This window comes from Zosterops lateralis (genome assembly GCF_965231275.1).
Source record: "Zosterops lateralis genome assembly, chromosome: 27".
NCBI lineage: Eukaryota > Metazoa > Chordata > Aves > Passeriformes > Zosteropidae > Zosterops > Zosterops lateralis.
The window spans coordinates 5790015-5800236 of NC_139787.1; the positions used below are offsets into that span (position 1 = coordinate 5790015).

Genomic DNA, 10222 nt, shown 5'->3' on the forward strand with positions numbered 1-10222 from the left:
GAGGGCTGGAAGCGCTGGACGCTACCGTGACAGGGATCCCTTTTTTTATCCTTTTATTATTTTTTTTTAATAGACTAAGAGCAGAATATGAAAATCACCAGCCAAAGCACTTGAAAAAAAGATCTAGAATGTTTTTTTTGTTCTGTTTTTCCCCAAAAAGTGTCTGTGCGTTTGCATAGGTCGGGTCTTCACGGAAGACGAGGAAAATCCAACACGTTCGACTATGTACAGGCCAGCCCGGGGCCGGCGCCGCTGCCTATGGTACAGTATAGATATATCTCTGTAGTCGCTCTCTGTACAGTATGTATAGATCTATATGAGTATGTACAGACTGCCCGGCCCCAGGGGTCCCTGCTCTCATCGGGCTCCCCCGCTTGGCGCTGCCCCCGAGCCACGGGGCAGCCACCGGACACTGGGGGCGCTGCGGGCAGGACCCCGCGTCCCGGGATGGTGTCGGCGGGAGGTGCAGCGCGCCCAGCCGCATCCCTGCGGACGTGGCCTCATCCGCTGGCGGGATGGGAGGCGAGTCCATCCGGATCGGTGCGTGCCATGATCCCTGCCCCGCGGGGCAGCTCTGCAGGCGGCTCTCCGGGCAGGGGTGGTGGTTTCGCGGTGGTTCCCCGCTGGCTCTCACGTGGGGCAGCAGGTCGGGGGGGCCGCACTCGGCAGAGGGGCGCTGGCCGGGCCCCCGCGGGACCCGGGAGCTACGAGGCCAACAGCGTCATGAGGAAGAGCGCGGCGGCCACGGCCAGGGGCAAGTGTTCCCGCTTGGGGCTGGTGCCGCTGATGCTCTTCTCCAGCTTCGGCATCTCCGGGTTGAAGTTTTCTGTGGGGAGGAGCGAGAGGGTGAAGAGGACAGTGGAGCGGCCCCGAACCCCCACCCCGTAGCTGGGGCTGCCCCAGGGGCGGCGGCGGGGGGCGGGGATACGGCGCTGCGGGCCGGGAGCTGTGCCTGACTCACCCAGGTCCTCGATCTTCACCTCGGGCCGCAGGGTGAACTGCGGCAGGGTGGGCGCCAGCTTCTCCCCGGAGTGCGACGCTGTGGAGGGAGAGAGGGGGCGGGGGTCACGCTCCCTGGATGCCCTGCACTGCAGCCCCCCCAGCCCCCCTTCCCAGGAGGGATGGGGGACCCACCGGCCAGCCTCGCCGCCCCCGCTTGCCCACAGCCCCCGGGATGGGCACAGGGGTACTTACTGGAGGCGCAGCAGACAAACACCTTCATCTTCAGGCAGGCCCGGCGGTGGTTGTGTGTCGGCGTGGCTGCAAGGCAAGAGTGTGCTGAGAGGGGCTTTATCGCAGTGACCCCAACCCCACGTACCCCGAGGCTTGGTGGGTCTGGGCAGAGGGGAATGCAGCAGCACTCCAAATTCTGCACCAATGCTCTGTACCAGCACCCCAGACCTGAACCATCAGCCTCAGCATCCCAATCTGGCACCAATATCTGGCACCAACACTGCAATCCTGCAGCAGCAGCCCCTGAACCCTGATCCTGCATCAGCATCCTGCATCCTACATCATCATCCCCCAGCACCCCATCATGCACTGGCACCCCATCCACACCCCCAAACCTTCTTCCCGTCATTTCCCACATCCCTATATGTTCCCTGCATCCTATAACCCTCCCACCCCCTTGCTCCTTCAACCCCTCCCAGAGCTCCAGGTGCCCACTCTTAGGGGGGAAACAGCTGCCCAATTTTGGGGGTGCAGGGGAACCAGCCAAGGGGGTCCTCCCTGGGGATGCAGAGGAGCCCATCTGGGGTGGGACCTGAGGGGGCCCATCTGGGGCTTGGGGCTGTGTGGGGGTCCCGCTCCAGCGCCCCACGTACATATGTAGTAGTACTCCTGCCCTGCACGGAACTCGTAGCCCAGTGAGAAGGCGCTGTAGCGCTGGAACTTCTCCGAGAACTTGATGGGGCTGTGGGGCGCGTGGGGCCGGTTGCACTCCCAGCGCTTGAAGCCCTGGCTGGTGTTGCAGGTGCGGTACCCCTCCGCGTTCACCATGTACAGCACGTACTGCTCCAGCCGGTGCTCGGGCACCGAGGCGTTGTAGTGCGGGCAGTAGATGTCCAGGTAGTCATTGACATTCACCTGCACCGTGTAGCCCTCCCGCCGCAGGCTGCAAGGGAAAGAAGGGACGGGAGGTCAGGGGCACGCCCTTCGTATTTCCGTCCTCCAGGGGGATCCAGAGGCTGGACGAGAGGCAGGTTGCAGCGAAGGCAGGAACTCTGGAAACAGTGATACTTTCTGTTCAACCTCTGTCTCGAGACCCCGACACAGTGGGACCTCTGCACAACCTGAGCCTCATGTACATGTAGAGCAGAATCACCATCCTGGAGGGTACGGGTGGACTTGGGCGGGGGGGGGGACGGACGGACAGGTGCTGCTGGGGACGGGTGTCAAGCCACATGCACCAGTGGGATGGGCAAGAGGAGGGGTATATGAGACAGTGCTTCTGGGTCTGCCAGGAACACGCTGACAGCCTCAAAGAGGAGAGGATGGACAGACAGACCCAGAAGGGTATCAGGGACTCCACGGGACACAGTCCGTGAGTGTGCAGGGGACCCCGCCATTCCCTGGCATTCCCCGGCATTCTCCATTTCCAGCAGCCTGGAGCCGACCCACCGCTGCCGCCCACCATGGCCCTGGCACGCGCCGCAGCTCGGAGCCAGGATTTCTCGCCCTGCTCTGGCTAATCCCGTTAGTTCGTTAATGCCGTAAAGGGTGGCCCTGGGGGAGCCTCATTTACATTGATTAGGAGCAGCAATCCCCTCAGATCCACTCAGGAGAGGCTCCGCTGGCTCCTAATCCGCGCCCGACGGAAATCCCGGCCGCGGTAATCCCTCGCCGTCGCGCTGACCCGCTGCTCTTCCCGATTAATTACCACCCGGCGCTGGCTCGGCACCGAGCCGCCGCGGCGGCACTGGACCCTGACCGGACCTCGCTCCGCCGCCCACTTCAGCGCTGCCTCGGGGGTCCCTGGCCCGCATTCCGCACGACATGGACCACAGCATCCCGGAACACGTGGCCGAGGTCCCCCGTGGAGCTCCAGTTCATGGTGCATCGCTCTGGATCACGGCCTTTTCCGGACCTCTCAGGGCAAACCCCAGACCGCGAGCCCCCAAAGCATCACTCCGGGTCCCCTTGGCCTTGGGCGGGGGGGACGCTCCTCCTGGAGCCGAGTAGTTCCCTGGGTCTCCCCGGCAGGGCTGGGCAGGCAGCGGGCAGGGCTGCGCGTGCAGACGCCCCACCCTTGCACCATCGCCCCCGGCGCTGTTTGAGGAGCCCCGGCACCCCGCCAGCGCTCGCGGCACCCAGAGCCGACTGTCGGAGACAGAACCATAGCGGGACGCGGTGTCGGGCAGCAAAGGGAGACCCAAGAAGCGCCGCCTCCAGCACCGGGGGGGAACAGAAGGGCCTGACGGCAGAACTCATCACCCGTGGGACAGGGAGCGCAGCCCCACGCGGCCCCTCCCTCGCTGCGCAGCCGCTATTCCGCAGCCCATCCCGGCACCCGCCGGCAACTGCTCCGCCGGGAAGGTGCTGAGGCAGCCACCCTTGCTGAGCGGGCGCCGGGACCTTTCATCTTCCCCCTTTGATGTGGTGGGAAGGGGGGCGGGGGGAGAAAAAGGCTTGTTATTAAAGAAATGGCCCCAAGGAGAAAACTGCAATTAACTCCACGCGGGACGCAGAGCTGGGACGCCAGCATACCCCAATACCAGCTGCCCCACACCGGGGCGGGCACTGGCAGCTGGGGCTGCCCGCAGCCGGGCTGTGGCTGTACCGTGGGACAGAGGGACTAGAGGAAGCATCATAAGTGACTCTGTCATGGGGTGCTGGGGAGCGGTAACCCCCCCATTCCCTTGTGGTACCCGGCACTGAGACACAGTCCCCTGGGACCCCACGCTGGGGTTCGTTAAGCCACGACTCATTAAGAAGGCTGGCTGCTGATAAACAGCCTCACTAACGAGGCACCAAAATCTCCCCTGGGCTGGGGGCCACCAGCACCCATGGCAGGGTACAGGAGCCCCAGGTGGTGTGGCAAGGGCCCCATGGTAGTGAATCCATGGGCATTGCCAGCTGCCACGGCATGCCGGGAGCCCACAGACATCATAAGCTGGAAGAGGCTGGGGAATGGCCCTACATGGGGAGAGCCACAGAGCCACCATAGCCTGAGACACATCCAGGAGACCCTGGTAGCAGCTTTGGCCACAACACTGTGTCCCTGCCACACTTGGCTCCTGCACAGTCACTGCAGAGCAGCATTCATGCAGCCAGATACCCCCAAATCCAGCAGCCCCCTCAGTGCAATAGCCCAAGTGCCCCAAGATCTGCTGACAGCACCATCCAGGGAGCCTGTGGGCCTTGGTTTGGAGTGGAAGGGCAGGAACAGACACTGAAAAAGGGACTCTGTCTCCTTTCTCACCAGCACTCATCCCAGAGCAGGCAAGGGCTGCCTGGTCCCTGCCAACTCCACAGTTATGGGGAAGCAGCAGCAACCTGGGCTGGGATGGACTCTCGATATCCCAGACTCTGGCAGCCGTGGCACGGCCGGTGGGGATAGTGGGCTCTGGCAGTGCCCGAAGGGTTAAGTGCGGGAGGAGAACGGGCAGCATCACTTCTGCACGACTGCATTTGTAGAGCAGGGCTTGGTGAGGCAGTGGTACCTTCCAGCAGCCTGTCATGCTGGGCAGATGGATGTCCCCTGGCAGCACCAGCCCCAGGCTCAGTGCCCACCGGCCCTGCACAGGAGGGACCCTGGTGGGACCCTGGCTACCTGGCATGCCGCAGCCACCGGTGAGCTGGGCGGCCGCTCCGCTCCCATCTGCTGCCATAAATCCGGGCTGCGTGCTGCGCGCTGGCTCCCACACTGCTGGGGAGCGCCTGGTGCACTGCAGCACACCCCGGCAGCAGTGGCACGGCAGGGACCAGACCCTTGTCTAGACCCCCACACTACAGAGACTTATTCCCAGGGTGCTGGAGAGGCCTGAAGGGCGGCAGGGCCAGAGCTGGGCTCAGCACCCCGCACTGGTGGTGCCAGTAGTGAGGAGCAGGGCAGTGTCGGATGTCCTCGATGTGGTGACAGCACGGTACCCCCCAGCACTGGACAGCCCCCAGCACAGCCACGCTCTTTGTTTGGCTCCAGCAGCTTCATCCTTTTGGCGCATCCGGGGCCCATCCATCACCCAGGGAACAAAAAAGTGCCATTGATTTACAAGTTCCCTTCCCATCACCCCGCACCATAGCGAGAGGCAAAGGCGCATCGACCACTGTGTGGCCGGTTCACCCCAACGGACGGAGGGACAGACAGACCGACCGTCCGCCTGCCCCCACTGCTCCGCCACGGAGGAGATGGGGGCCTCAGCGCGGCCCCTCTGTGCCAGCCCTCCCCACGCAGCCAGCGCTGCACAGTCACGGCGCCCAGACGGCCACGCACACGCGCGCTGGCTCGGCAGACAGCGCCTGCGACGCAGCCCACGCACGCGGGTGGCACCGAGCCACAGCACAGCCCCCCCCGGCCTCGCCTGGCGCAGCCGCAAGGCGCGGGTGCTAACGGCATCGCCGGCACACGGTGTCCCCGGGGCCACGTCCCTGCGTGGGGAATTGGAGCTCCGAGCGGGGGGGAGGGTGGGATGAAGGAGGCGGGGGTTGCTCCCCACGTGGAGGGACCGGGGCGCCACCGGGCAGCACCGGCGTGACAGGTACAGCCCTCCCCATACACCCCGGGACTCCAGCACCACCCTACAGGTGCCCTCAACACCCCCGTCACTATCGACGGCCATACAATTCCTGTAATCCCAGCTAAAGCCGGCACCTTCCTGTGTTGCTAACAAGATCAATGAGGTTTTTAATTGGGTTTTAATTAAACCATCAATCTGCAACCGGTGACTCAATTACCAGCCCGGGCAGGAGCAGGTGGCCCCGGCCCTGTTGCACCCGGACACTGCGGCCGCTTCTCCCACGGGAACACCGTCAGGGCTGTCGGGGCTCGGTGCCGCCCAGCACCGTGACTCACGGGGCACGGCACGCTCTGCCCATGGGCACCCACTCCTGCCAGAGCTGCAGCAAGCACCCGTTGATAGCTGGGTGGCTGGGGTTTCTGAGTGTCCTGGGGACCAGCCTGGAGGGAAGAGTCATGGGGTGGGGGCAGACTGAGCCCCCCGGCTAGCCTAGGGATGCCAAAGCTGTTGTTGGCACCGTACCTACATTCAGCTCCACAAGCGGGCACGGAAATGCTCCTGCTTGGGCGCAACTTCCCCGCACTCTACAGCACCGCCTGCTGGATGCCCTCAGACCCCTGGTCCCTCCTGCTGTGGGTGACTCCGTCCCCAGCCCTGCGGGTGCCAGCAGATGGGATGGGGAATCCAGCCAGGCACAGCCCTGGTGTTGGGGGTTTGGCTGCTGCAGAGAAGCCTGGGCCCCTCCAGACCTGCTCTGCAGGGCTGTGGTTCCTCTCTTGTGTGAGATGCTCCCCAGCAAGTTTGCTCCACACTGGGGCTTTCCAGAGCTCACTCCAGCTCCCTCCAGAGCTCACTCCAACCTCTCCAGAGCCCACTTCAGCCCTCACTGCCTGTGATACAGCCTCGGCCAAATGAAAGCCACCTTGAAGAGGTGAGCATAGTGGCAGTGCCAGTGCTGGGGGGAGCTGCATGAGCTGGGTGCCTGCACAAAGTGCCAGGCCCTCCTTGCACACAGGTGGGCTCTGACCCTCACACCACAGACAGGCACCAGTACCTTGTGTACCCCCATTTCACAGCACCCCCCTCTCTGCCCCCTCCATGGCACCCAATGCCCTCAGTATGAGCATCCTCAGGCCCCACACTGGAGTCAGTGGCACAGTGTGGTACACCCCAACCTGCTCTGAGGTTCTTCTTGGGGTGCCAACAGTGTTGGGAGCACCGGCCACATCTGCATCCATAAACAGGCGCAAATTTCTGTCCCCATCTTGGCATTTGGGATACCCAGCAGGGAGATAACCTCCAGCATGCCAGGCCCCAGATTGTCTGAGGACACTCCAGGAACCCTTGACCCTGCTCAACAGGTCACCCCAGGGTCACAGGCCCCCTGAAAGCTAGTGCTGGGTGGACATGACTGTCCTGCATCTTTGCCCCATGCCACCAGGCCTATTCCTGGCAGGACTGGGGAGTGAAGGGCAGGGACAAGTCAAGGGTCATCCCACACCCCCAGGGCTTGCTGGCTGCCACCAGTGGAGGTTATGGGACAGACGGATGGAATGCACAGCTGGACAAACCACCAGGCCGAGCAGGAGCAGGATCTGAGGATCCCACCTTCACACCTCCCCCGGGTTTTGCCAACACACCCCAAGCCCACGGCATGAGTGGTGCTCTGCCTGCTTGGTGACCCTTCCTGGCCTCCTGGCACCCCCAGCCATTCCCTGTGTGGCCAAGGGGCTGATATGCCACCAACCCCCTGCTTCTTAAGGCACCATCAGGACCACAGTTGGCTCTATGGGCTGCTCCCTGTGTTGTCCCTTGTCCTGTTGTCTTGCTGAGGGGAGCAACAGGGGTACCCAGGGTAGCATGGCAGGAGACACAATAAATGTGTGGGGTGTCTGGCGCAGCCTCCAAGGAGTGGCCACAGCCAGCAACCCTCTCCTCCCCAGAGAGCCCCGCAGGGCCGCACTGGGCTTGTTTATGGCTCCACTTGCAGCAGGGTTGCTGGGATTTGCAGGCTGCAGCCCAGGGAGCCTAATTCCCCCCATAATTTATCTAATCCAGACACTTTGTCGTGCGGCTATAATTGTGTCCGAGCTGCCGCACTGCCTAACAATAAATATCAGCTCCAGAGTCCCTGGGACACGGCTCTGCCGCAGCCGCCCCCACCGCGCCGCCCATGCCCTGAGCCGGACGCCGGCGGCCACGCCAGACATGCCTGCACAGGGGGTGCGGGCAGCTGGCTGCGACACCCCCGGCTTGGCACAGCCTGGGCACCACCGGCCCCCCTCCGCCCTGTCCCTCGAGAGGTGCCAGGGCGGCGGCAGGTCACGGGGGTGATGGGGTGGGGACCCTCAGTCACGGAGAGATGAGGGTGGGGTGGTCCCACCCGCCAACCTGGTGACAATGTCACAGTGTGGGGACGAGGCTGGGGGTGGAGGGGATCCGGCCAGAGCAGGGGGGTGCAGGGGGATGCCGAGCGTGGCAGGGTGAGCACAGCACCTCGCCATTGTGCTGCACCTCGGCACGTCGCACACACGCACGATTTATGGGGCCCGAGCTTCCGCCTGGCGACACAATCTCAATGGCAGGGGAGGGGGCTGCTGGGGCTGCTCCCACCCTGCACAAAGGGGTGTGGGATAGGGGGAGCCCAGGAGAGCCCCTGCACCGACAGGCACCAGAAGATGCTCTGGCTGGATGCATGTCCCCGCCACACCCCTGGGCACTCGCACCAGCGAGGGACGGAGAGATGGGCGATGGCAGCGGGTGCAGATCCCTGTGGAGGGGTCCATGGGCACACCACAGGCACGCAGCACTCCCTCCCCGGGAGCGTCCAGCCCAGACCGTCCCAATGGCACGTCCGCTCTCAGTTGTGGGTGCGCCGGCGAGGGCAGAAGCAGCCCAGGCGCAGGGTGTGAGGGAGGGGCTGAGTGTCCAAGGCCACCGACCCCCGACTGCTCCGCTCCCGGCGGCCGATCTCACCCTCCGCTCTCACCCCCCACTGTCCCCGCAGCCCCGGGAGCCACCGCGGCCACCCCGGGGGTGCCACTGCTGCCGGTCAAAGGCGGTGGGGGCCGGCAGGCACCTGCCGGACCCCCCCCCCCCACCTCCGCCGCGCCGCCGGTGTCGCTCCCGCACCCAGACATGCGGGAGGCGCGACTGGCGGGGGGAGCGGGACCCTTGCCCGCCCCGGCGCACCGGGAGGTGGATGTCTGTGGGAGCCAGACTCTTCCCGCTGCCCCCGGTGGGTGAGCGCTGGCGGCGGGGGGGGGTGGGGGCTCTTCCCCCAGTGCCCACGACCCCGTCGCGCCCGCACCAGGAGCCGCCGAGCCCCGCCCGGCAGCGCGGCCACGGGGACACGAACCGGGAGGGCGGCTGCCCCCCTCGCGCCGCAGCGATCCTCGCCTTCACGGGCAGGGCGAGGGGCACCGGGGCACCGGCACCCGGGGCCCGGCAGCCCCGCCCGCACGAGGGCGCCGCGAGGAGACCGGCACCGGGGGTCCCGCAGTCCCGGTGTCGCCCGCCGCCCCCAGCGCATCCTTCAGCGCGATCCTCGCCGTGTCGCCGCCGCGTCCTTCCCGGCGGCGACCCCAACCCCGCGCGGCCCCGGGGACACCCCCCCGTCCCCCGCCTCCCGGTGCGGGTCCCGGCGCCCCCGCCCGCACTCACTGCGGGTTGGAGCTGTTCCAGTGCACGGCGTGCCGGTTGCCCAGGGCCCCCGGCGGCCCCCGGCCCGGTAGCAGCAGCAGCAGCGGGAGCAGGGGCAGGAGCCCAGCCGCCATCCTGCCGCCGCCCGAGCCCGCCGCGATCCCGGGGAATGGAGGGAGAACCGAGCCCGAGCCGCCCGCGCCCCGCGGCCCCGGCGCCCAGCTCCGCCCCGCGCGCGCCCGCCGCCGCCGCGCCCCCGCGCGCGCTCCCGTCGCCGCCCCGGGCCCGCCCCGACACCGGCTCGGCACCGGCACCAGGGTCGGGATGCGGGTCCCCGCGGGTGGAGACACCAGGCCCGTGTCCCAGGAGGACCAGGTGCCACCGGAATCTCACCAGGACCCCCATGGGTAGGGGCACCTGTGTAAGGTCCTGCTGACACTGGGGTCTCACTGCGGCCCTTGTGGCTGGACCCACATGAAGGTGCACCCATGCCTGTCCCAGCGGGATCAGGTGCCACCGGGATCTCCCTGGGACACCCACATGTGGGGGCATCAGAGCCAGGACCCACCACTATTGGGGTCTCCCTGGCTGGGAGCTCTGGGCCTTGGCGCAGCAGCCCCTGTAGGTCTGTGTTGCTGAGACAGCTGTGGGTGGGTGGGTGCTCCTGACCCCAGAGGGTCCCCATGCTGCTGCTGCCAGTGGCATGGAGGTCACACGTATTCACAGAAGGGTTTGGCCACCCCGGAGGCACAGGAGTGGGTGGGAGGGTGTGTGCCCGTGTATCAGGGCAGCCTGGCTACCGAGGAACACAGACAGTGCCAGGCTCTGCCACCTGCCCTGACCTCCCTCAGGAGCCAGCACTTAACCAAGTGCCCACTCACATGGCCAGGCCCTTGTTATTC

General features: G+C 65.7%; 1 protein-coding gene across 1 annotated transcript; it reads right to left on the bottom strand.

Annotated features, from left to right (window-relative positions):
* Window positions 1–704: 704 nt before the first annotated feature.
* On the bottom strand, window positions 705–9454 carry EFNA3 (ephrin A3; the record flags this gene model as incomplete). The annotated part of the gene is made up of 5 exons (XM_083878963.1): window positions 705–826; window positions 962–1039; window positions 1195–1260; window positions 1827–2116; window positions 9342–9454. 5 exons carry the CDS (start codon window positions 9452–9454, stop codon window positions 705–707), a joined length of 669 nt encoding a protein of 222 aa, XP_083735089.1.
* Between the last annotated feature and the right edge of the window lie 768 nt (window positions 9455–10222).